The following is a 27122-nucleotide window of genomic DNA, read 5'->3' on the forward strand; positions in this document are numbered from 1 at the left end:
CCAGATGATCAAGAGGTCAAGAACTCAGAGAGAAGCAGAGGCCAAGAAGATGCAAGGTGGCACATGGAGGGACTTAGCATTTGTAATGTGCTTCTGCCAGTCATAGAACATATAAAAGGAGGGAAGTATATATTGAGATGATGTTTATTTAAATGCATTTTCAATATCCTTGAGTGTTCATGGCCAGTATGCCCAGCAGGGTGTGTCTGTAAAGGAAGTGCAGGCAAATAGAAACAGCCCAAGTCACCAGTGTGTATGCAATGAACAGACATGTTGCAGATAATTCCACTGCACACGAGCAGAACACAGAATACAAAACACATGTGAATAGACCTTTCCAGAAAATCATTAGGGAGCTATATTTATCTCTGAACCTTTCAGGTACTGCAGTCACAGTTACAGTTCCAAAAATAAAACTGCTGATTTTTAGAAAAGCAAAGATTTAAAATTAATGCCCAGAAGCATGCCAACTTTAGAATAAAAGTCTAGATTTAGATATTTCTTATTTCAAATCTCCATGATGGAAAAGAAAAGCTTTATAGAAAAAAAGCCAGTCAATACTGGGAAGTAGTTATCTATTATTTACCATTCATTAAATTTTGGACCAGTCTGAAGGCGGCTAAGGAGCCTAAACATGAGTTTGATTTGTGGGTTTTGCTGGTTGACTGCAGTAGGTTTGTGTAACCTCCCTCAATTTTATCAGAAGCCTGAGGGAGGTACAGGGAAACTCTTTTGAGGGTCATTCACTGGAGAAAACAGGCAACCTGTGGCTGGGGCGAGGCACCCAGCTGTGGTCCTCTGTGCAGGGTAGACACAGGTCTCCATCAGCGTGTCTGCCAAAGCTTTTCTCATAGCAAGATGACGTTGGAGGCTGGCAAACAAGGGTCTTTTTTTTTTTTTTTTGGCTTAAAATATGACCTGCAGATGTTCTGAGATGCGCCAGAGAGGGCACGTTGTTTCCCAACTCCAGAATGGCTGAGCCAGGGTCTCCCTCCGAGTCTGACTTGGGTTTCTGAGAACCGAGAACCCATAGGTTTCTCTTCACCATTCATTATGAATGCCTTATTGTGAGCAAGAGGGACTCGGTGCTCACACAGGATGTGCAGGAAACAGAGAGAGAGGAATCTTGGAAGGAATCGAATTTTGTTTTTCCATGGTCATGTTTGATAAATAATCATTCGGTCTGCCATGTAAAGGGGCTGGAAGATGGGTCAGGCGGGGAAGCCCGGGGGTGGGGGTAGGGGCGGGGATCCCCACGTCGCGGTTCGTTCCTCGCTCAGTGACGGCGGCGAAGAACAGATCCCACCCAGGTTGGGCCAGAGGAAGCAGCGCCATGTGCTCGGGGCTCCAGGCTCTCCTGTTGCCAATCTGGCTTTCCTGGACTCTGGGAACCCGAGGATCAGAGCCCAGCAGGTGAGGATGGGCATCCAGGGAGTCCCGCAGCCTCCTTCCCGCTGCCGCCGGCCGAGCGCACATCCCGGGCGGAGGCTCTCCCACGGCGCTGCGGCTGGGCGGGGTTCTCAAAGCAGCTCGGACTGGGCTGGGGGTGCCGGATACACTCCCCTCGCGGTCCCTGCCCGCACCGTGTTTGCTGCGGCTCGCCTCCCGCGCCTTGCCGCGGGGAGCCCAGAAGAACCGGCTAGGTATCCTATCCTAGTCCTCTCCGCGCCACGCAGTCGCAGCTCTGGGCCCGCAGCGTCCCTCTGGGACAGGCCGCTTCCTCCCCCCAACCCCCCACGGCCCCAGCTCAGCGCGTCCAGTCCGGCTAGGGGCCAGGGAGGGAGAGGGTGCGGGGGTCCCGGAGAGCTCCAGGGAGGGTCGGGTGCACCTCCGGCCGGCTCCGCCCACGGCTGGCCCCGCCTCTTCCCTCCCCTCCGCTCCCCGCGCTCCCGCGCCCGCCGCTCCTCCTCCCGCGGCCGCTCCTCCCCCTCCGCGCTCCCCTCCCCCTCCGCCCTCCTCCGCTCCGGGCCAGCGCGGCGGCGGCGGTGGCGGCAGCAGCAGGAGCAGCCCCGGCTGCGGGTCGCGACGGCGGCGGGGCGCCCCCTCCCCCGTGCCGGGGCGCGGCGGAGGGATGTGGGGCTTTGCGGGAGGAAGGCTTTTCGGCTTCTTCTCGGCTCCGGTGCTGGTGGCCGTGGTGTGCTGCGCTCAGAGGTAGGGTCGCGCGGGTGGGTTGGCGAGCCGCGGGCCCGGCGCGGGCAGGACGCGCGGGGTGCGCGCCGGGCGCTGGCGGGTGAGCTGCTGCCTGACCCTGTTCTCTGTGCCTCCCCGACCCCTCCCCCAGCGTCAACGATCCTGGCAACATGTCCTTTGTGAAGGAGACCGTGGACAAGCTGTTGAAAGGCTACGACATCCGCCTAAGACCCGACTTCGGGGGTAAGTGGGGTGCGCGCGGCCGCTGCGGGAAGCGCGACCCACCGCGGCGGCGGCGGCCTGGGCGGAGGAGGGAGCGGGGGGCCGCGGTAGCCGAGCTATAAGGCTGAGGGGGGTGGGTGGGTGGCTCTTCACCTGCGCCCCCTCCCGGGAGTCGAGCCCCCCATTCTCAGAATCGCCTGCCTGATCGCGGTGTGGTGCGCTTCCCGCAGGTCCCCCAGTCTGCGTGGGGATGAACATCGACATCGCCAGCATCGACATGGTGTCTGAAGTCAACATGGTGAGTGCCAGATCTTCCCAAAGCGGTCCCCGAGTCCCTACCAGGCAGTCTGGGCCCACACACCTCCGTGGTACCGGGAAGCCTCTGGAGTCGGGCCTGGCTTCATGGCCCGCAGGGAAGCCGCGGTATCGGGCGCCGGCCTCCTCCTCGCCCTATTCCCTTCACGCACCCGGGGCCGCTCCGGCGCGTCGTGGGCTCCTGGGCCCGGCTTAGGGCGCACCCTTCCTGTCGAGGGGGTCCCGGGATGGCCCGGAGCTCCGGTTCCCCGCGGCCCGCGCGCTTGCTACTTGTCCAGCAGGCTGTCACCTGCTGGCCAGGCTTCTAGAGTAGAGTGTGGTCTCGCCTCTTAGCAACAGGCATGGGAAGCGGGGAGAAGAGACGGGTTGTGTGGGTGGCTCGCAGATTCCAGGTGAAAGGTACTTGAAGCTCCCTTTGTGGTCGTTTGGAAAGACGCAGAGCGACGGAGAGGAGAGCCAGGGGTAGAGGTCTGTGTGTCCAGAAGCGTCTCGGACCCTTTCTGGGGTGGACATAGAGAATGTGCTTCCTCTCCGCGGGGCGCTGTCCTCGGTGCTGACGGAGCCCTGATTGCTAGAGAGACGCAGGTAGCTAGCTTCTCCAGGTCTCTTGGAAGGGGTCCCTTTTCCGGAATTGTTGAAGGCTGTTGTTGAAGGCTGTCAGTTAGGGTTTATGCGTGTGCCACCAGGAAATCAGAGGTCGGTATCCTGATGTGCAGTGACGGTTCCGTGGCCTTTTCACCCTCCCCCAACCCCTGCACCCATACATTAGTGTACCAGGCTAAAAGGTCCCTCTCATTTGTCAGTTGAACTGAAATTAGGAAACGGGTGTTGAATACCACTGTAGAAATCCTAAGAATGGGTATTTGCAAGCAATAATTTTTTGGGGGGAAATCATTTGGCAACTTTCTTTTGAACATCCAACTTTCAAAATAATGGATAGGTTTTCAATTGTGTACATTAGAATCATGTGGGAAAACTTGTTTTAAGTTCATACTGAGATGTCCCCAGGGAATTGTAACCCAGCTGGGCTGGAGATTAAGTTCTCCACCTTAAAAAGCGGTGTTTCAGATTATGGTGAAGTAGATGTTTTGTGGATAGCATATTGAGAACATGAACATAAGTCGCCACATATACAAATAAAAGAAAACTGTCTTTTTATGTAGATTTTAGTGAGATCTGTTTTAAAATACATACTATTGAGGATTTTATGGGATGAACTATTTGACCAAACTTATTTTCATCAACCTTTCATTTTCACCCACAAAGTCTTTAAATTACCAGGTGGGGGATGCTGTAAGTCAGTGTGGCAGGATACTCCCCCCACCCTGGTTTTTTTTTTTTTTTTTTTTTTTTGCACTTGTAACGTCCTAAATTTGATCCAGAACATGGTCCCTTGCACCATAAAACAGAGAAGTTTTAAAAATGTATCTGTCCTCCAAAGTATACCACTTTGTATCTTTATAAATGTAACTATGTCCTAAAGGTATTTTTATGGTTTTAAAGTAACAGTTATTCAAAATCTACTGTCTGGAATATTCAATTGAGAATTTTGAGTTCTTTAGAGAAGATATTCTAATTATATTAGAAATCCAGTAGATTATTATGTTAAATAATTATATTGGATGCCAAGTGGAAGAGAATATGTATTGAGTAGTGTTTTAAGAACTCTATACAATATTAAAATAATCAGAAGAATGAGGGAAATATAGCATTACAGACCATTGCACATTTCATCACTTATCCAGTTGTTTTGACATCATGCTGATAGTTGGTACATTTAAAAATATCATCAATATTTGCATTAGGTCATGGACTGTGAGTTTAGGTGCCCCAGTTTTCTCTGGCACAATGATAGAAAGACAAATTCAAGATGCAGACCATAATACTGAGCACTTTTCAAGTGTGTAGCTATGACACTACAAAGCACAGCCACTGGACTTTGGTATGCCATCTGTCCCTGTCCCCACCATTCTCATAGCAGACTTTTCTGGTTTTCTAAACGTAAATTTGTTATGAACAGAAATTGGGGATTTGTAGATTTAGAGACTTGAATGCTCTTTGACAGGTTTGACTGACAGTGGCCTGAAATGGCTTCTTCCTTCCAGATGCAGATTAGTCAACCTTGGGCTGTGGAGTGGTCTGATCTTCCCAAGTACACTTGTGCACAACAGTTATGTTGTACGACCTGTTACTAAAGGAACCTAAAATGTAGCTGAAGTATTATATTGATGACCACATTCTGTAGGAAAGAACAGAGAATATGTGAGTTTAAGGTTAAAGCCACCTTCCAATCACATGGTTTGGAAAATATACTTCATATTTACTGGCTTCAGTTGTTGCACAGAGCTAAGTACTATAAGTTATGATTAAAGAAACAATGACTAAAGAGGACTTGGTTTTGCTTTGAGGGTGTTGGAATCATTGGAAGAACTGTTGTCCAGTGGTTTAAGCAAAATGTAAATATATTATGCCCCATGAGAGGAGCAAATGACTGAATCACACAGGGCAGAGAGAGAATGAGCAGAGGAGGGAGAAGGCCAGGTAGAGGCCCTGGTACTTTGGTGTGGAAATCTTCATGGGAGAAAGGATACTGAAATTGAATGAGAGAGACACTCTGGCTGGCATCTCTGAGGAGAATCTGGTTTAGCGAAGACAATGGCAAAGCTATGGCTAGCTGGATGTGCTGGACCAGAGATTTGGACATGGAGTCATGGAGATGAAGTTGTGAAAGTAGGAGACACCCACATAAATCCTCTGTGATGCCAAAACAGAATGTAATTTTTGGTAAAAAGTCTGTAAATCGATTAAGATTTAGATGCATTTTAAGGTGAATATTTTGCAAAGAAAATTAGAAGAGTAAAATGGTGAGAATGAGAATGGCAGAATTACTACACATATAAAACAAACTTGAAATAAATGATGAAAAAAGGTTGTACCTTAAAAATTTCTCCTAAAATTATACACCTATACATAATTTTCAGGTCTCTGTTATTTCATTGAGGTCACCACTGGCAACTTCATGAGGTCAGAAAACATGTCTCACTCACTCAGGCTTAGCACAAATACAGGCACACAATAAATGCCTGCTGCAGAAACACACACACACACACACACACACACACACACACACACACATCTGTTTTCAGTGTGCTGGTAATCAAACGGAGGGGCCTTGTGCCTGCTATAATACTGAATTATATCTGTAGCACCCACTGACATTTTTCAGAGCATCTATTGAATTAAATTAAAAAAATCACATATATTTGAAACAAGGTTGTTGAAAAATGTGTATCTTTCAAGGTTGGAGAGATGGACACATGTTTGTTCATGGATTTTGAGGCCTGATTATAAACAATAACAGCAGCTATTGCACAACAATATTACTGTTGCTTCTTTCATTAAACAATTGTTAGGTTCCTTTGATGGTAATGTATGTAGATGATGCTTCCATATAATACTCTTGGGTTGAAAACAAATGAATATATTAAGGGTTTGGAAGTGTATCCCACTGCTTACTCTGGTGTTTTGTAGAAACCCTGGGTGGATGGATTTGAATATTGTAATGTATGGCACTGGTTTGCCACACCTTGTTTCATGACCACTGAGAATGTTCTGCATTTTCAGTTTATTCTCAACCTTCTAATATTTTTTTTTGTCATAGTCTTCTCTTAATGTGTCTGACATGACAGTGACTTATCCAAAGCCATTTTTATTTGTTAACTTGTTCATTTAACCCCTGTTTGAAAATTTCAAGTAATCTTTTAAAAGCATGTGTGGTTATATAATTTTTGAGATTTAGTGCATATATTTTGTATATGTGTCTATTAAATATATGGTAGGTTTGTGTTATGATTTTGATTTCTATCCATAGTCTGGGTGTGTAATGAATTTGTTGATAGATAGATGGAGAAATTAATATGTGGCTGAAAATATGGGAAAAATAATGAACTGAGGAGAAATAAAACAAAAATCTCAACATGATATTTTAAATGAATTTTTGATATATTAAATAGGGTCAGTGATTGTCAATTTATAGAAGATACACAAACTCACTCTGTACTTCATGAGTTATAAACATATTTGGGACATAAATAAAATTTAAATTCTAGGAATAAAAGAATAATAATTTCTGTGATTTAAGTTGTACTTTATTAGTACAAATTTAACTATTCCATTAAAGTTAACTCAATCCAGGCAAACACCTTAACTGCTGATCTATCCCTTCAGCTCTGAAATTTGCACAATCCAAATAAAATGTAATTACAGAATTGTTTTTTCTGATTTTATGTATATAAATCATGAAGTATCATCCTTTTATTTTGTTAGTTTTCTGTGTAGTTGGCATGCAATGTGCATCCTTGGTTATTATTAGTAATATTTACTCATTATCCTAGCTCTTTTTTTTAAAAAAATTTTATTTATTTATTTGAGAGCAACAGACACAGAGAGAAAGACAGATAGAGGGAGAGAGAGAATGGGCACGCCAGGGCTTCCAACCTCTGCAAACGAACTCCAGACGCATGCGCCCCCTTGTGCATCTGGCTAACGTGGGACCTGGAACAGAGACTCGAACCGGGGTCCGTAGGCTTCACAGGCAAGCGCTTAACCGCTAAGCCATCTCTCCAGCCCTATCCTAGCTCTTTTGTATTTGTTTTTCACCTGTTGCTTTTTTTCCTCATAAAATCTACTTCAATATGTCTAGGTATAAAACGTGTGATACAAAAGAACACAGCCTTAGCACATCTCAAGCAGCTGCATAGCTATCTAATGGATAGATTCTTATTCATACACAAAACAATATAGGGAAACACACACACACACACCACATCTATACTTTATAACTTGTTGGCTTCTTTCAGAAGAGAGAGGAGAGTGATTCTGACTAGAGTAAGCTCAGATCAAAGGAGAATTGTCCTTTAGGCACTTTTTGGACCAAACATGCTTTTGTGACCAAACTCTTTTCCCTGACTTCAGAGTCCAGAATTAGTGAACACTGCATGAACACCTACTCCTGTCAACATCCCTGCTAGGTTCTCGGGTTACAAAGCTGAATTTCACATGCCTAGTACTATGTTGGAAAGAGCTAGGGTCTGGAAGTTGTGTGTTCCATTTCCTTAATTGGTCAGATGGATGCTGGAGTCTGGTCCTGAAGATATCTGACAGAAAACTGTAATGAAGACACCTGCCACAACCCAAGTCAGAAAGCAGTTCTTCATCCATTCCTTCAGGATAGGCATGGGCCATAGTCAGTCTGCCTGTGAATTGTTATTAGCAGTTTAAAGGGAGGAAATATGCTAATGCTCTTATTACAAAGCAAACTGAGGGATGACTCAGCCTAAAGGAAAAATGTTTTGCTGACCCAGTTGGGGGTTAGAAAACTGCTTACCTTGAAGGTGCTCCCAGGAAAGTCCAGAGTGTGTCTCTGTCGGATTCCACATTTGCATTTGGGAGGTAAGACTGTTTATTAGAGGCATTACTTTTCACTGGCAGTGTGTTTCATGCACAAGTTACGATCATACATCAATGCTGGGCACTGATAAGAAAGCATAAAATGAACTTGGGAGACAATGACAACAATACCTTATATAAGATGCTCTATGAGGAGAATTTGTGTTTAATATTAGAATGAATGGTATAGAGCCCAAAGCGAATGCTTTTTGTTTCTTCCCATCCCCCAACCCCAGGGAGGCCGTAAAGGTTATGTTGTTACATCTCTTTGAAAATGGATCTTACACTCATTGTCCTGTTCGGAATGGCCTGCCTTGTGCCTGCAGGTGCTTGTGAGGTTTTGCATATAGAAGCTGCTCAGTGAGTGTTGCATTGAAATTGCTGCAACTCTCCTTATTTACATGAGAACAACTAGAGAACAATCACAACTGGTAGGAAATTCAAGGAGTTGACAAATTATGACCATTTTTGTCTTTAACTTCAACATTTGCTTATTCCAAAGGCACAACATGCTGCTTATGTTTTCTTAGATAGTGGTAAATATCTGGTGCTTAGATAGTGGAAAAATATCTGGTGCTTCTTGGGATTCTTGTGAAATGGAAAGTACTTTGTGAGTTTGAATATTGTTTAAATGAAGAAGGGCAGATGTTATAAAGAGGGTCGTGTTCCTTTTTTTGGTTTTTATTTATTTATTTGACAGGGAAAGGGGGGGGGAGAGAATGGGCATGTCAGGGCCTCCAGTCACTGCAAACAAACTCCAGACACATGTGCCCCCTTGCACAGCTGGCTAATGTGGGTCCTGGAGAATCAAACCTGGGTCGTTTGGCTTTGCAGGCAAACACCTTAACCGCTAAGCCATCCCTCCAGCCCGGGTCATGTTCTTTTAAGTAAATGCATGCAGGTATAGATTACTATCCAAGGTTGTCTGTTGGAAGGAAAGGCCCAAATCTGGACTGCAGATTCATGATTTTCACAAGGAAAGCAATTACAGGTTTAATATTTGATTCTGCACAGTCTGATACCTGCAACAACTCTTGTTCCATAGGTAAAAGAACTTTATACTGAACATCTGAAAAGTTTTCAAGGATTTTGTAACTATAGTGCATCTCAGTGTATGACCTAAGGCATTGATAGTTACGAACTTTACATCTGATTTTTTAGCATGCTTCAGGTGTTATGCTGTATTTGCCTATCAAACCTGATGAGCAACTTGGTATAGTGTTAACAAAGGAGTTAAGTGCATCTCCACATGCAGAAGTGGGTTGGGAATAGCACTGATGTCCTCCCTGTGCACCAGTGTTGGGACTTGGTCCTTTTCCTTGGCTTTCCTACCACTTGTGACACTGGTGCTCTGTTCAGGAATTCATGGTGTCTCACCTTCCTCTAGGACCCTCCCTGAAAGTTAGGTTCTCCCTTTCAACTTTCCCAAGACATCTTACTCTTCTTTTCTGACATGTCATTATTGAAACATGATTTGATTTCTCAGTCTTCCCCTGCAGTAGACCATATTCTACTGGGCAAGGCTATGTTTGTGAGTACCTCTAGGTTGCTGCCTAATTCTTGATTGACACCTATTAAATATTTGTTTAAAAATGTATGAATGAAGATAAATTAGTAAACATATAAGTGCATGAATAAGTATGTAAATTTCCAGTGAAATATTTTAATAACTCAGAACTTGGGTTCAGAACTGAGAAGAATCTTATTATATGATATGTACTGTTGAGACTTAATTTAATCAGTCTCTAACTATTCTCAGGGTGAGACCATCAACTGTAAAATATTCTCTAGTCCTTGACTGCATCACTAGGGAGCTGTTATGCTGATTTCAAGCAGAAACAAGAGTAAAAAGCTTTTGCTTGCCCCACAAAATTAAACCAATATTGGCATTGGTGTGGTTAATTCTAACCTAATCACTGTGTTTCCAAATATTTGTTGAGCTTTTTCACATGATGAGGTATGAAGGGATTGCTCTGTTTATAGAGGTTCATTGGGTCCTGTTTCCTTTTCTGTTTCCCTTGTGGCAATGCAGAGGAAATGGTGTAGTTTTCGATTGATTGCTAATTTGCCAGACCAGTGTACTGTTGGGCCATTTATGCCAGCCATTTAGAAAAGTGTCTAGCAGCAAAATCTGTAAGAATAGGACTAAGATAGGTCCAGTCCCTGGACGCTTTGTTCTGTGCCATCGATGAAAGAAGTGTGAGCTTTGCTCTGTGGGGCTGGGATGGAGGTTTGCCTCATTCCTGGGTTTATAGAACTACAGTACAACAAATAGAATCCACTGCTCAGCATTAACTATTGCTTTCCTCTTTGCACTTTTCTCATTAAATCTAAGCATCACACAGAAACATTGAGAACAATTAAAATGTTAGCATGTATGACTTTCACATTCTTAGATAACTAGGAATTAAAACAAAAACATTTTTTTTTTTTTGAGGCAGGGTCTCACTGTGGCCCAGGCTGACCTGGAATTCACATGTAGTCTCAGGGTGGCCTCAAACTGACCACTATCCTCCTATCTATGCCTCCCAAGTGCTGGGGTTATTTGTGCTTTTTCATTTAATTTGAAAGATGACATGAATGTTATTGATTGCATCATCATTGTGATTTACCCTAGTTGTGCAACAAAAGGATTCCTTTTATATAAACTCTTCACAGAATCCACAGCCTGTGATTCATGATGGGACAAACAGTGGTTTTATTTTGCATTAACTGCAAAGCATGGTGGTAGGCAGGGGGTGAATCTGTGTAATTCTAATTATGCTCAATAAATATGTAAAAAATCAGTTAATTTCAAATCACATTGTAAGGGGAGTTTTGGGTCTCCTTGCCAATGCTCATGGACCAATAAATTTAGGATATCCCTAGGTCCTTGTTTTATGAATTTAAAGAATTAAATCCATAAACCAGAGGGTAAGACTTAGAGAGAGTTTATTACATTAAAAGAAGGAAAGGGGAGCAAAATACAGAGAGAACATGCCATGTGGAAGGAAGGAGAGGGAATGGAGCCCATGTGAGATTGAGATAGGGGTCTCCCCTTAATCTTAGCCCAACATGGCCAAGATGAGAGGGGCTTACCAGAGCAGGGACATGGAAGTTTAGGAAAGGTGAAAAACCAAAAGAGGCCTTGCCCACCTGGTAAGCATCTATTTATAATCTTAATGAGGTGGGCTTTCCCTCCAAGCTCAGATAAGTTTGAAAGTGAGCTGCCTGGCCTGGGCTCACGGGTGGGTTCAGGAGTGAGGAGCAAGGGAGCTGAGTGGATAGGCTAGGTGAGACACTGAGTTTTGGTGTTGCTGAAGCAGTTTTCTCTCTAGACTGGCTACCTAATTTCCCCTCAAAATCCTCACTTTGAAAATTAATTTTCAGCAAGATTTTATGAATATTTAATTTTTAAAAAATTATTTTCAATCAGAAAGAGAGAGAGAGAGAGAGAGAGAGAGAGAGAGAGAGAGGGAGAGGGAGGGAGGGAGAGGGAGGGAGGGAGAGGGAGAATGGGCATGCTAAGGGCTACAGCTGCTGCAAAGGAACTTCAGATGCATGCACCACTTTGTGCATCTGGCTTTCTGTGGGTACTGGGGAAATTGAACTCGAGTAGTCAGGCTTGGCAGGCAAGCACCTTAACTGCCAAGCCATCTCTCCATCCCATGAATCTTATTTTTAATGAATAGAAGGAACAAGTTTTCTGAGTCATTCATCATTCCATCCTGTGTGTGTGTGTGTGTGTTTGTATTTATACAGACTAAAAATTGTTATAAAAGATACATTTTGTAATTTGATTGTAATACTGTAGACTTTTGCCTGTCATACAAGCTCTGACTATCCATCTGAGAGAGAAATTCCTCTGCCAGATTGAAAGTCGGCACACAGTCAGTGAGCTCAGCACCTGACATACAGAATGTGTGTACATGAGTACTGAATGCTAAGTGAATTTGTAGAGTAAATCACTCTGGCAGTGAAGTTCTGCTTTTGGCCTGCTTTGGTGCAGGGTCCCTTACTTGGCTGTTTGTTTAGCTCATAAATTTAATCATGGCTTTAAACATGAAGGATCCCAGTGAACTTGTCACAGGGGAAAAATGGAATTTCGAAAATCAGTGCCAGAACCATCCTTATTGTTTAGATTTGAACCTATGCCTGAGTGCTGCTCTCACAGTGCATAACCCACAACCCCACAGGGAATACCAGCAACCCCATTGAAGAAGGCCCCAGCAGAATGGGGCCAGGGAAGAGGGAAAAGATGGGATTAACACATGATGTATCAATACTATGTATGTTCTTCATTAAAAAAATGCATGTTCAGAAGGATTTTCAAGTGTCAAAAGAGCCATGTCCTCTCAAGACCACTCACTAAGATTGGCTTCTGCCAGTGGGTTTTTATTTCTGAATTTTTTTTTTTTGGCATTGGGCACAAATACTCCCCATATGATTGGCATTTTTTGTGGTACTGGTTAACGGCATGATTGCTACAGAAGGACATTTTGCAGAATGTTAGTGTGCTCTGATCAATCAAGTGCTCAAATATTGCTGGAAATCATGCATGTTGTTATCATTTTTTGGCTGTAGCACTTATCAGCCATTAATATACTCATGATGTTATAAACTTTGATATGAGGGGTGAAAATTTAAACATTTTTGAGATGTTGAATAAGGAATTTCTTTTTTCTTTGTGGAAAGCTGGGAATCCTGTTAGCTTTGATTTCTTTTTTCTTTTCTTTTCTTTTTTTTTTTTTTTTGTAGAGGTGGCAATGAAACCCGGGTTCTTACATAGGCTAGGACATCATATGTAAGCTAAGCTGCACTTATAGACCTTGATTTACTTTTCTCCACAATTTTCAGTAAGAAATGTGGGATCGAATCAGGATGGTTTGAACATGCCCACCCCTCTGCATAAAAGAATCTTCCTTGCTGCATCTGTGAGACTTGGGGGGACAAGGTGTATAACTGTATAGTACAGAAGGCAAAATGCTCCAAAAATTCCACCAGTTATAGAGTGGCTGGAGATATTTTCTGGAAATGAAAATTAAGCACTTTTAATAAATGCACTTAGACACTAGGGTTTGGTTTTATACAAACTGACTGTCATGTTGAGAAGAGGTTTGTGCCCTAAACCTCCATGTTTTGTTGTAATTACTAGAGAAATCGTGCATATTAACAACGACGTGTTTATTGAAGAGGCAAAGGTAAAAAAATGCTTCTGGTCCAATGACAGGTTCATATTACTATCATTGTCATGCGACCCAGGGCCTCTCATGTGGCAGCCAGATTGTCGGCATTGAGCTTCACCTCTAGTCTAGCGGTTTGACTGTGAGATCATGTTATGGCTTCCTGTGGCTGCTGGCTTGGCCGGGGAGATTCTTTCCTGGGGCTTGAGCAGGGAGCCAGCAAGAATTCAATGTTGCATCTCATAGGAGAGTTCCCATCTGTCTTTGAATGTATTTCACATATACAGCTTATGGAATATAATGCTTGTGTAATGAGGTTGTGTAGTATATGCTTGTGACTTGTGTGTGCCCATCAGTTCATGTGTTGGGAGCTTGGTACCTAATATAACAGTATTGAGAAGTAGGCCCTTAAGTACTAATTTCATTATGCTGGGTGTATGTCCCTGATAAAAGGGTAAATTTGGATACTTCCTATTCCCAATGATGGGATATCACAGCATGTCACTTAACCTTGGACTTCCTTGCCTCCATAACTGTAGGAAATAAATCTGTGTTCTTTATAAGTTACCAAGGTTCAGGTATTCTGTTATAGTAGCAAAAATTGAACAAAACTATGTAATGAAATTATAACTTATATGTAGAATAAGATTCTATTTAGATAAAAACTTCTAGTATTGAAAATGTTAAATATCTACTGGTGGAAGTAACCCAGAAGTTTCTCATGTCTAATTTTGGGTAATTCTATGAAGTGTGTTTACTTACCTGATCATGAATAGTCTGTGACAGTAGCTCAGAGAACAGATATGTTGTGTCGACTTTTCTGCAAACCACAGTACTCTCATGGGAGAGCAATATTGCTTATGCTGTAGACGAAAAGTCACATAGCTCGGAATTGTCAAAGTCTGATGATAGTGGGTGAGTGTACTTTCCAAGGTTGCCCTCTGCTTTGGAAAAGTTAGTTATCAGAGCACTTCTATCACTGGAAGGGTTGCTATGCACATGGCCATTTCTGTATCTATGGACCTCTGTTATATTTCTCCTTGCTGTGATCACACATCTAACAGGAAGCAATTTAAGGGGGAGAAGGGGCTTATTTTGGCTCATGGTTTAGGGAAAAGAGCCCATAATGGCACAGAAGGCATGGAGACAGGTATGAGGTCACATTGCCTCTCCAGTCAGAAAACAGAGTAAATAGGAAGAAATTAGTTAGGTTATAATACTTTAAGACCTTCCCTCAGGGACCCACTTACTGCAGGAATTCTCCATCTCTTCAAGGTTCCACAAACATCCAGAACAGCATTGAAAGGAGGGTGCAAGTGACTCTCTCTTGGGGTTGTTTACATTCAGACCAGAGCTGGCCTCAGTTTGCTCATCTCTGAGTAAAGTCAGAAGCAGATGCTTCCTCATTTGCCTTCTGGCTCCGATTTCTGCTTGCTAGAGTCTGAACAGTTTGTAGTCTGGGGGACCTTTTGTGTTTCTTTCACAGACTTCTATTTGTCCTTCCATACCGCCTGAGGGTTAATTAGCTGCCTCGGTGGTGGTCAGTGGAGTTGAGTTGCCCTCACCTGATGTTTTACAAATTTGTTCTCAAAGCATGATTAGCGTACAACCTGGGAGCCATTTTATCCAGCCAGACTATGCTGTGTGTCATGGGCCTCAGATTTTGTACATAAATCCCTAGGATTTAAAATAAGAACCCATGTTTATTATTTTTTAGGGATCTAACCTAGTAGTGTGGATTTTTTTCTGATTGATTTAAATCCAGAACTATTTGTTAGAAACTTTCAGTGGATAATGTGAGTTTCTTGTGAACCTAAGTATATATTCTCTGTTTTCTTTTAAGAAGAATCACTTGATCTAGAAGTGTTTTGGCTCAATCTGTTGGGTACTGAATTATTTATATTCAGATTTATAAGTCTACATACATGTAATTCATGTATAATTTCTTAATTTCTGTGGCACTTTAGTGGAGTTCACGAAGGGAAGAGGACATAGATTATGTTGTCACCACCTGTGCTATTGTACTGGGCCAATTCAGGTGATAACTCTGTTGTTTGAGAAGACAGTTGAAGGTCTGCAGAATAGAACTCAGAGTCAGGGTACTTGTTTATAGTGTGTAAGACTCTGCATCCCTAATTGCTTAGCCCTTAAAGATGGAATTTTTATATTATATCATTTCTACAAAAAAGTTTTAGTGCATTCTACATTTTCTTGATGCTTAGTCTTAGTTAAAAAAAAAGAATTTCCTTTGCTTAAAATCCAAATTAGTAACTCATAGTGAGTATAGAATGGCTGCCTTGGCTTGACTGTGCTAGAAATATGTAAAGTGATAAGTAAAATTGTTTACTTCTGCAAATTGTTTTATTCTGTAAAAGGGAAAATTCAGGTGCCCAAATCCTTACATAATTAGAGTCTAAAGGATTATGTATTTTTAAGCTCACTGTAGGATTCAAATTTGAAGTAGTCAGTGACCCCCCCCCAGAGTAATAACAAAATAATTCCAAAGTATTTAGCTTATTTTATTCTTCTCCATTATGAATTCCTACTAGTAATAGAGTGTAGCATCTGGTTAGAGGAAGTTTAACGCAGTCTAAACAGAGTGTATATGCAGTTTTTAATTTAACACTGAAATCATTTATCTCTACTGATTGTTCCACAGGTGTTCTGCTCCCGCTTTCTCTCTTGCCTTCTTTGTCTCTCCCATTTGCTGGATGCTCTTGCAAAGTTCAGGCATTAGGTGTAATGGATTAGCACACCTCAGGCAGAGCTAGCTCTGAGAATCCTGGGTGGTGGTGATCACAGGCAATGGCTAATTTACTGGAATAAAGGGGAAAAGGTCAATTAAAGGCCTAGATGCCCTGCATGGTTTCTCAGCTGCCTACCTGAGTGACATTTACATCACATTAACAGACAAATAGGGATGGTCTTATTTGCTGGTTTCTTTCTCCAACTCGAATACCTCAAGAGAATTTACCTCAGCATTTTTTTCCCTTTTCTCGAATCTCTGTTTCAAAACAACTAAAGAAATTCACTTTTCTTCTCTGCTACCCCAGAAGAAAGCAGGTGAAACTTGCCAAACAAAGGCTGACAGGAAAGTGAACATGTATTAACTGATATCTCACTTCATGACATGCTCATCTTTGCTATTGTCTGAACCTGATTATGCAATAATGTGCAAACAGAAAAGTGGGAACATGCTCATCCCACAGTATTAATAGACCTGTCACCAAACCAGTGGATGTTTCACACAACGTGGACTATGTTCTGGGGGATTTTTATCAGATCAGTGTGTTTCTAGAGAACTTTTTTTTAAAGTATTTATTTATTTATTTGAGAGTGACAGACACACAGAGAAAGACAGATAGAAGGAGAGAGAGAGAATGGGCGCGCCAGGGCTTCCAGCCTCTGCAAACGAACTCTAGACGCATGCGCCCCCTTGTGCATCTGGCTAACGTGGGACCTGGGGAACCGAGCCTCGAACCACGCGGTCCTTAGGCTTCACAGGCAAGTGCTTAACCGCTAAGCCATCTCTCCAGCCCAAGAACTTTTATGGAGATATCCTTGAATTCCTTTTGGTATAATGACAATTGTGAAGCCAACCTTAAGCACAGTAACCTGAAATGTAAAACAAAATGTGATAGTGTTTCATTCATTTGACAGGAGAGCCTATTGGATTAGGAACAGGCAGCATGGTTTAAGGGATTGGTTTTGTAAGTATGTGGAGAAATTCACTCTTTTTGAAGCTTCCGATTGTAGGGCTAGCAATTTACATTTATTTTAACAGATTTAGTCCAAAATGGGCTATGTGAGTTACAGGTGCATGCACCCCTCTCTGCCCTCTTTTCCTTCTCTAGCCCTCCTCCCCCTTCCATCTCTGGTGCACATACCCCATTATCTCTGTGTGTGTCTCTCTCTTTCTCTCTCTCTTCCTTTCTGCTTTCCCCCTCCTGTCCCCTTCTTCTCTCTCTCTTCCTTTCTGCTTTCCTTCCTGTCCCCATTACAATAAGTACCTGTTTTAAAAATAATAAAATTCCAAGCTCATGAAAAGACCTTGCATTTTGTCAGTTATCAGAGAACTAACTGGAAGGTGGCAAAACAATTATTGCCCCCTTTACCTTTCAAAATAGCTAATGTCACGAAGTGGTGACCACATGTATTCACCACTGTAACCTGTTAGTTGAACTGCACTTTGTAAACAGTTGTGTTCTTGGATTGCCTTTCTCTGCATTCCAAACACTGAAGATTTAAGAGGTGGGTGCAATTGTATTAACTGCTCTTTTAATTGAAATGCACTGCACCATAAATACAAATTGTGTCTATTTGGAATTCTTAATGTTTTCCCCTTAGTGCCCCTGTATAAACTTTGTGTATATCACTACAGGCTTGCAGTACTGGTGACACTTTATGTTTAAAAAAAATGTTATTGAAGAAACTTGTGAAGACTATGCTTACATAAGCTCAGGGGCAAATTAGCAGTTGAGTGAGTCAGTTAAGTAGCATGTGAGTAATGAATAATTATCAACTCATGGCAGATGCAGGTCATGGTTGTGAGACTAGAGGAAAGCAAGGGAGAAGATCTTGAACCTAGGGAGTTGAGGAAGATGCAGCCAGCTACCACTGATAGATGGTATTCTGAAAAGCAGGTAGGGAAAAGAATGGATATGGCTCTGTCTTAAACCATTTGGGCTGCTATAACATGTACCGTAAACTAAGTAGTTTTCAAAAAACAGATATTTATCTCTTCTGGGTCTGAACCCTGGGAAGCCCAAGATAAGATATTTGCAGATTCAGTGCATAATGAAGGCTTCTTGGTTCACAGGCAGAGTGATGAGAGCTCTTGGAGGAATGTTTTAAAGGGTGCTGGGCTGGACAAATGGCTCAGCAGTTACGTGGTGCACTTGTTGCACAAGCATAATGGCCTGAGGGAGCCTGAAATTGCCTAAATTCAAATCTCATCATCGTGCATAAACAGCTTAGCATGGCCATGCAGCCCTATATCCCCAGTCCCTTAAAGGGGAGCAGAAATCAGGAAATTGCTTGTGCTCAAAACAAAAACAAAAACAAAACAAAACAAATACAACAAAAAATCCCAGCAAGCTCCAGTATCATCAGTAAGAGACTCTGGCTCAAGTAAGAAGGGGTGGAAGAGCAAGAATGGGAAACTCTACATTCTTCTCTGGCAACTGCAGCCAAAATTCCTCACATTGTAGGCAGACTTATTGGGCCTTGAAAGGACACACACACACACACACACACACACACACACACACACTCTCACACACAGACAGATAACATAAATAAAATAAAGTAGCAGGGTATTAATTCAGCTAGGTGTGGTAGTGGCTCAATTCTTATTAACACTGAGAAAGCAGAAAAAAAATGAGTTCTAGGCTAGCTTAGATATCACCAGATATAGAAGAGGGTATACTAATTTCAACCATGAGAGACTGGTAGTTGACGTAGGGTCTCATGCTTGTCCAGGCTGACCTGGAATTCACTATGTAAACTCAGGGTGACCTTTCAGTCACAGTGATCCTCCTAACTTGGCTGGGATTAAAGGCATGTGCCACTATGGCTGGCTAACACTCACCTCTTAATACCATCATCTGAGACCCTCTTTCTCAGTATCCACCTACAAATGAGAGTGGTGCCCCAAGCTCAAACTGTAAGAGGCTAAGGTAATGGAGATGGCTTACTGAATTATAGATGGAATCAACATGGGGTAAATAGATAAACATCATTGAAACAAACAGAAGTTTAGTTTCTATAAATATTTGGAATACTAGGATATCATTCAGGTTGAATTAGCATGTACATCTGACTTTAAGCATCCATCAGAGATTATTTCCAGGATCCCCAAGCTACCAAATCTTGGAATTCTCAAGTCCCTTGTATAAATTGTAGTATAGATCAGTCCCATCCTGCCAGATATGTAAGTGATGTCTACATAGCTCTTTTTTATTTTTTTGTAAATCTTTATTTATTTATGAAGAGAAAGAGAGAGAGAGATTTCCATATCCTTTAGCATCATGTCTGGGGTGTGGGAACTTCCCTGTAAGGAAAGTTCTGTGCATTTTATTGGTGAAAAGGAGGCCCACCTGTCTGGAGCAAGTGAGATGACTGGTTACTGTGAGCTTTGATGGTCACTGCTCCTGTACTACTTTTACAAAACTATGTTTGTTATTTTCCAAAACTAAAAAACGTTATTCCTACTAAGAAAATTTTAGAATATATAGAAAAATATACTAGGATTTATTATTTTTTTAGTTTAAAAAATTTTATTTAGTTACTTTTTATGAGAGAGAGAGAGAAGGAGGAGGGAAGGAGAGAGAGAAAAGCAGATAGAGAGGCTGGGCATGCCAGGGCCTCCAGCCACTGCCAATGAACTCTAGACACATGTGCCACCTTGTGCATCTGGCTTTATGTGGATACTGTGGAAATGAATCTGAATCCTTTGGCTTTGCAGACAAGCACCTTAGCTGCTAAGCCATCTCTCCAGCCATCTTTAAAGTATACGTAATAGATGTCTGCACTATTCTTTATGTACTGTATATGTTATCATTTTAATGCTTTATTTATTTTTTAATCAATTTATTTATTTATTTATCTCTCTCTCTGTGTGTGGTGCTAGGGCCTATCTGCCACTGTACACCAATGCTAGTCACTAATGCCACTTTTTGTGTCTGGCTTACATGGGAGGCTTGGGAGTTGAACCCCGGCTGGGTTTTATAATATATTTTATAAATATTTAATGACAGCATGTCGTTATTTTGCATGTCCAAATGATATATTTTACATAATAATTTCCCATTGTTAGGTATTTAGGTAATTTGCTCTGACACACTAAACAAACTGATGTTTAGATGAGTATCCTTGTTGGCAAATTATTATATTCTAGATAATTTCCTTTAAACATGCTTTAGCCTGTAGAGTTAATGTATCAAATGGTATAATTTTAAAAAGATTTTAGTATATGTAATGGAGAAGCTTTTAAGACAAGAGCTCTGCATCTGAGCTACTCCTGAGTTGCCTAAGAATATCCCATATCTGTAGTTCTGGAATAAGTACCTCTTGGTAAATAGAAAGGGAACTATAACTCACACAAATAATAGGAGTTAAAACTAAAACTGAATTCCATCTTCAAATTATCCTTAATATTATCATTATTTTAACCCAAACTTAGTAACAGAATAGTACATGTAACTTGCTTTACATTTTAATTTATTTTTATCTTAATATAATATTTTGTGTTCTAGTAGCATACACAAGTTAAAGTCATTGTTTTGAATGAATTAGAATGAATGTCTACTCTTCCAAATAAATTTCATAAAAGAAAGAAAAAGAATTATTCTAGAAATCATGCTTTGGAAGTTGTGAGGAAGTCGTTGATAGGGGCTCAGCATTCACAAGTGACTATTTGGTGTAGAGGAGCAGACTCCCCCATCACTGTAATCTCGGGTAAGTCCTAGATTTCATATCAGCACCTGATATTTCAGTAGATGGCATAGTTGGTGGGAAAGATGAGGGACAAGTCTTGTGGTATGGAGGGAGGGGGATTGCATGGGTAGTATGGTCTGAGTCTTTGTCAGGTGTGCGATGAGGGGACTTCAAGTCAGTCATGGCCATCTGATTATTCAGAGGTATTACTTACTGATCCATTTTTGTACTTTGTCTACATGAGTAACATTTTAAGAGACAATTGGAGGTATAGTTAATGAGAAAATAAAAAGTCAGACATCCTTTAATATGATCCAAAGTTTGGTCTACTGATGCAGAGAAAAAACTGCTAAGTTGCTATTAACATTTAATTGGAAAGGGAATTTGGATGAAGTTGGATTTTTCCACATTGATTATGAGATGAATGGGTACCCATTTTTCCTCACTACTGTGAATCTCAGTCCTTCGGTCATGTCCAACACCTTATTTGTTTTTCTTTTTCTTTTTGCTATCAAAGTTCATACACTTGACCAAAGGCTTTATTCTCCTGAGGATACCCCAGTTTTCCCATCTGGTTTTCTTAACTCTTCTCTGTCTTCCATCTTTCCTGCTGTGCTCTGTCAGAAATTTTAACTTGAACTTTAGGCATACTGGCTGATGCCTATAATTGCAGCATTTAGGAGGTTTAGGCAGGAGGATTAGAGTTTGAGGTCAGCTTGAACTGAGAGAGATGGGAGGAGGAAGAAAGAGGAAGGGAAAGACAGGGAGAGAAAGGAAGAGGAAGAGGCAGAGAAGAGAAAAGAGAAATGTTTTCTCCTCTGCCTCTGCCTGTCATCCTAGATGGAAAGAAACCTGTTTCAAGGCTCTCCAGTGCTTGAAATTGTGGACCTGTGCAGTTTTCAACATCCAGCCTTCAAAAAGATGCTGAAATGTCACAGCAAGCCTACACACTCAGAGAAAATGGGCTCTGACTACAAAAGTCTCCCAGGAAACAGGTTTATTATTTTATCTTCATTGTCTCCCCAGCCAGAACATTCTTTGTCTTTAAGGCCTTCCTTGCAGCTTCTCATCCTTTCTGATAACTGAATGCAAATTGCTTTCCTGGAGAAGACTAAGACCTCTGTCTGCTTACTTCTCTGCCCTGAATCCTTCCCAGCCTCTGATGTTTCTCAACCATCTTGTCTCCCCTCCTTCCATCTGGAATTCATCCCTCTGGCAGTGGTGTGGCTTCTCCTCTACCCACATCTACCCTCTTCTTGTCAATATCATGTGTGGGAGATAGAAAATGTCTGCTCGAAGAGATACCCTAAACTTCTTTCTCCATACAAACCCTAATTGTTGGATTTTTTTCACAGCCACCTACCAAAGCTCTCTACTGTTTGTGGGGCAGGTGTCAGCCTGCAGTCCTGGTCTGTGCCTTTCTTTTTGGTTTCCCAGGTGGTGCCTCACCAAGTTATTCAGTCATTCTGATGAATTTCATCCCTTTACTCTTCCACAGTTATCTAGTTATTACATCGTTTTGCTCAGTAATTTTAGTTATCTATTTAAATCCTGTTCTTTTTTTCCCCATTTCCTAAGTTTGGATCCCTAAATACAGTGATCTATAATTCCCATGTTTTTTGCTTCTACTTATCCAACATTACCCCTTGGGTCTTCCTGCTGTTTCTGGGTATGAACTCCCTAATGGCTTAAGTACTTAGTAGCATAAGGTGAGTAGAGTCTTTGTATGCCTACTTTTCCAGGAAATTCTGCAGTGTGGGGAGGTCTGCTCATAGGCTGTGGCATGCTTCTTGTGCCTGCAGGAGCACGACAGGTAACTGATAGTGGGAAGACAGCTCTGAGGATCTCAGAAGGTGCCTGAGTTTGACCTTTTGTTTAGCACCAGAGGCAAGACTTTAGTTTTTTTCACAGCAAGTGCTACGGTAAGAATAATAGACACTAGGCATGAGTATTGATGGTGGTAATGCTTTGAGGAGATGACCACAGGCAAAAAAAAAAAGAAAAAAAAAAAAAGAAAAGACATAATCACCAAACCAGCTCCTATAGAAAGTATCAACAATATCAGTATGAATGTCCAGCCAGATATCAGTCCAGGGGCACAAAGTTTCAGTCTAAGAGAAAAGGCAAATTCTGGAAATCTGTTGTGCAGCATGGTGACTACAGTTGATACTATATTATGCACTTGAAAACTGCTAAGAGAGATTTAAAATGTTCTTCTCACAAAAATGATAGGAATGGGGCAATGGGTATCTTAATTAGCTTGACTAACCATCTTTAACACATACATAATAGAACATCATGTGGTGGTGTACACCATTAAATACATTTGGTCCTTCTTATGCATGAGTTCTTCACCCATGAGTTTAAACAGTGATAACTTAAAAATATTGAGTTTAATATAACACCAAAAAGAAACTAATAAAATAGCATTGAAAAAAATCACTTCAATAAGTTAATGTTTATTTGTATATCATTTATATTGTATCACATGATTTAAGTTACCTAGAAATAAGTATATGCAAACACTATGATCTCTTTTATAAATTGTTGTTTTTTTTGTGTGTATGTATGTATGTGTGTGTATATGCAGGTGTCTGTGGCATATGTGTGGAGGTCAGAGGACAATTTTCCCATCAGCCTTCACCTTCCACCTTGTTTTGAGGTGGAGGTCTCTAGATACCCATGGTTTTGTTTGCAAGCTTGTAGGAAATTCTCGTGCCTCTGCCTCCTTTCTTACTGTAGGTGAATTTGCTGTGGGTGCACTCCAGTGCGCACTACAAGGACCACAGGACCCTGTCATAGCTTGCAGCCTGTAAGTGGGGTCTGAGAATGTCAACTCAGGTAGTCAGAATCATGTGGAAAGTGCTTTATCCATGGAACCAACTCCCTCCCCAGCAATGTACCACCTTACATAAGGGAACCATGAGTTGTAGATTTCCTGTGAATGGTCGTGGAATCAATGCATGTTGGTTGGTATATATATTAATTTTTATTTATCAATTAACATATAAGTAATAAAAGAACATCCATGGAAGAGAACAAATAGGGAATGATGAAGTGATTGTGAGCTACAGGAAGATGGCAACAGACCCCTGACTCTTGAGCATCCTTACTCAAGGTAAAGCCGGGTTTAAAGGAGCCATAATAAAGAGATGGTGGGTATATGAAGAAAAAAAAACCTCCTAGTTTGCTAGTTAAGCAATATGACACATATTTTTAGTCAGAAGACCTAGAAGAAATAATTAAGAAGTGCTAAATTGTTCCATTAAGGAGCTGGGAATGGTGGTTCACGCCTTAAATCCCAGACAGGCAGAGATAGGAGGATTGCTGAGAGTTCAAGGCCACCCTGAGACTACATAGTTAATTCCAGGTCAGCCTGGACCAGAGTGAGGCCCTACCTCAAAAAACCAAAAATAAATAACTAAATAAAAAATAAATTGTTCCATTAAAAACATTGAAGCATTCTTTTTTTTTAATTTTTAAAATTTTTATTAGCATTTTCCATGATTATAAAAAAAAATCCCATGGTAATTCCCTCCCTCCCCACCCCCCACACTTTCCCCTTTGAAATTCCACTCTCCATCATATTACCTCCCCATCACAATCATTGTACTTACATATATACAATATCAACCTATTAAGTACCCTCCTCTCTTCCTTTCTCTTCCCTTTATGTCTCCTTTTTAACTTACTGGCCTCTGCTACTAAGTATTTTCATTCGTACGCAGAAGCCCAATCATCTGTAGCTAGTATCCACATATGAGAGAGAACATGTGGCGCTTGGCTTTCTGGGCCTGGGTTACCTGACTTAGTATAATACTTTCCAGGTCCATCCATTTTTCTGCAAATTACATAACTTCATTTTTCTTTACTGCTGAGTAGAACTCCATTGTATAAATGTGCTACATCTTCATTATCCACTCATCAGTTGAGGGACATCTAGGCTGGTTCCATTTCCCAGCTATTATAAATTGAGCAGCAATAAACATGGTTGAGCACGTACTTCTAAGGAAATGAGATGAGTCCTTTGGATATATGCCTAGGAGTGCTATAGCTGGGTCATATGGTAGATCAATCTTTAGCTGTTTTAGGAACCTCCACACTGATTTACACAATGGCTGGATCAGATTGCATTCCCACCAACAGTGTAGAAGGGTTCCTCTTTTTCAACATCCCTGTCAACATTTATAATCATTTGTTTTCATGATGGTGGCCAATCTGACAGGAGTGAGATGGAATCTCAATGTAGTTTTAATCTGCATTTCCCTGATGACTAGTGACGTGGAACATTTTTTTAGATGCTTATATGCCATTTATATTTCTTCCTTTGAGAATGCTCTATTTAGCTCCATAGCCCATATTTGATTGGCTTGTTTGATTCCTTATTATTTAACTTTTTGAGTTTCATGAGGTCCCAATGATTAATCTGTGGTTTTATTGCCTGAGCAATTGGGGTTGTATTCAGAAAGTCTTTGCCAAGACCAACATGTTGAAGGGTTTCCCCTACTTTTTCCTCTGGCAGTTTCAGAGTTTCAGGTCTGATGTTAAGGTCTTTAATCCATTTGGACTTAATTCTTTTGCATGGAGAAAGAGAAGAATCTATTTTCATCCTTCTACAGATATACATCCAGTTTTCCCAAAACTATTTGCTGAAGAGGCTGTCTTTTCTCCAATGAGTATTTTGGGCATTTTTATTGAATATCAGGTGGCTATAGCTACTTGGGCTTACATCTGGGTCCTCTATTCTGTTCCACTGATCTACATGTTTGTTTTTGTGCCAGTACCACGCTGTTTTTGTTACTATGGCTCTGTAGTATAGGTTAAAATCAGGTATGGTGAGACCACCAGCCTTATTTTTGTTGCTCAGTATTATTTTAGATATTCGAGGTTTTTTGTGATTCCAAATGAATTTTTGGATTGTTTTTTCTATTTCCATGAAGAATGCTTTTGGAATTTTGATAGGAATTGCATTGAATGTGTAGATTGCTTTAGGTAAGATTGCCATTTTCACAATATTGATTCTTCCAATCCAGGAACAGGGGATGTTTTTCCACTTTCTAGTGTCTTCTGCAATTTCTCGCTTGGATGTTTTAAAGTTCTCATTATAGAGATTCTTTATTTCCTTGGTTAGGTTTATTCCAAGGTACTTTTTTTTTTTTTCATGCAATTGTGAATGGGAGTGATTCTCTGATTTCATTCTCTGTGTGTTTGTTGTTAGCATATATGAAGGCTACTGATTTCTGTGTATTTTGTATCCTGCTACATGGCTGTAGGTTTTGATCAGCTCTAACAGTTTACTAGTAGAGTTTTTAGGGTCCTTTATGTATAGAATCATGTCATCTGCAAATAATGATAACTTGATCTCTTCCTTTCCAATTTGTATCCGTTTTATGTGTGTCTCTTGCCTTATTGCTATGGCTAAGACTTCCAGTACTATATTAAATAAAAGTGCGGACAGTGGACACACTTATCTTGTTCCTGATTTTAGTGGAAAAGCTTCCAGTTTTTCCCCGTTTAGTAATATGTTGGCTGTAGGCTTGTCATAAATAGCTTTTATTTATTTATTTATTTATTATTTATTTATTTATTTATTTATGAGCAACAGACACAGAGAGAAAGACAGATAGAGGGAGAGAGAGAGAATGGGCGCGCCAGGGCTTCCAGCCTCTGCAAACGAACTTCAGACGCATGCGCCCCCTTGTGCATCTGGCTAACGTGGGACCTGGGGAACCGAGACTCGAACCGGGGTCCTTAGGCTTCTCAGGCAAGCGCTTAACCGCTAAGCCATCTCTCCAGCCCATAAATAGCTTTTATTATATTGAGATATGTTCCTTCTATTCCCAGCCTCTGTAAGACTTTTATCATGAAGGGATGTTGGATTTTGTCAAATGCTTTCTCTGCATCCAATGTGATGATCAAGTGATTTTTGTCCTTCAACCCGTTTATATAATGTATTACATTTATAGATTTGCGTATATTGAGCCCTCCCTGCATCTCTGGGATAAAGCCAACTTGGTGTGGGTGAATGATCTTTTTGATATACTCTTGTGTTCTGTTTGCCAATATTTTATTGAGAATTTTTGCATCTATGTTCATGTAATTTTCTTTTTTTGTTCTATCTTTGCCTGTTTTTCGTATTAGGGTGATGCTGGCCTCATAGAAGGAGTTTGGTAGAATTCCTTCTTTTTCTATTTCCTGGAAAAGCTTAAGAAGCAATGGTGTTACTCTTCCTTAAAAGTCTGGTAAAATTCAGCAGTGAATCCATCTGGGCCTGGGCTTTTTTTAGTTGGGAGATTATTGATAAGTGTTCGGATCTCCATGTTTGTTATAGGTCTATTTAAGTGATTAATCTCATTTTGATTTAATTTAGGTAGGTCTTACAAATCAAGGAAATCATCCATTTCTTTC

General features: G+C 41.2%; 1 protein-coding gene across 2 annotated transcripts in view; it reads left to right on the forward strand.

Moving 5' to 3' along the window:
* Window positions 1-1260: 1260 nt before the first annotated feature.
* Gabrb3 (gamma-aminobutyric acid type A receptor subunit beta3) overlaps window positions 1261-27122 on the forward strand; it is a 237861-nt gene continuing 211999 nt past the window's right edge. Inside the window, exons 1-3 of one of the 2 annotated variants that reach the window (XM_004661947.2) lie at window positions 1261-1413; window positions 2282-2373; window positions 2583-2650. In XM_004661947.2, the coding sequence (XP_004662004.1) occupies window positions 1334-1413; window positions 2282-2373; window positions 2583-2650 (240 nt within the window). In that variant the 5' untranslated portion in view covers window positions 1261-1333. Of the gene's footprint in view, window positions 1414-2025; window positions 2152-2281; window positions 2374-2582; window positions 2651-27122 lie in introns of those variants that run through there. The other variant, XM_004661946.2, reaches the window with a different exon arrangement.

This window comes from Jaculus jaculus, chromosome 3 (assembly GCF_020740685.1).
Source record: "Jaculus jaculus isolate mJacJac1 chromosome 3, mJacJac1.mat.Y.cur, whole genome shotgun sequence".
NCBI lineage: Eukaryota > Metazoa > Chordata > Mammalia > Rodentia > Dipodidae > Jaculus > Jaculus jaculus.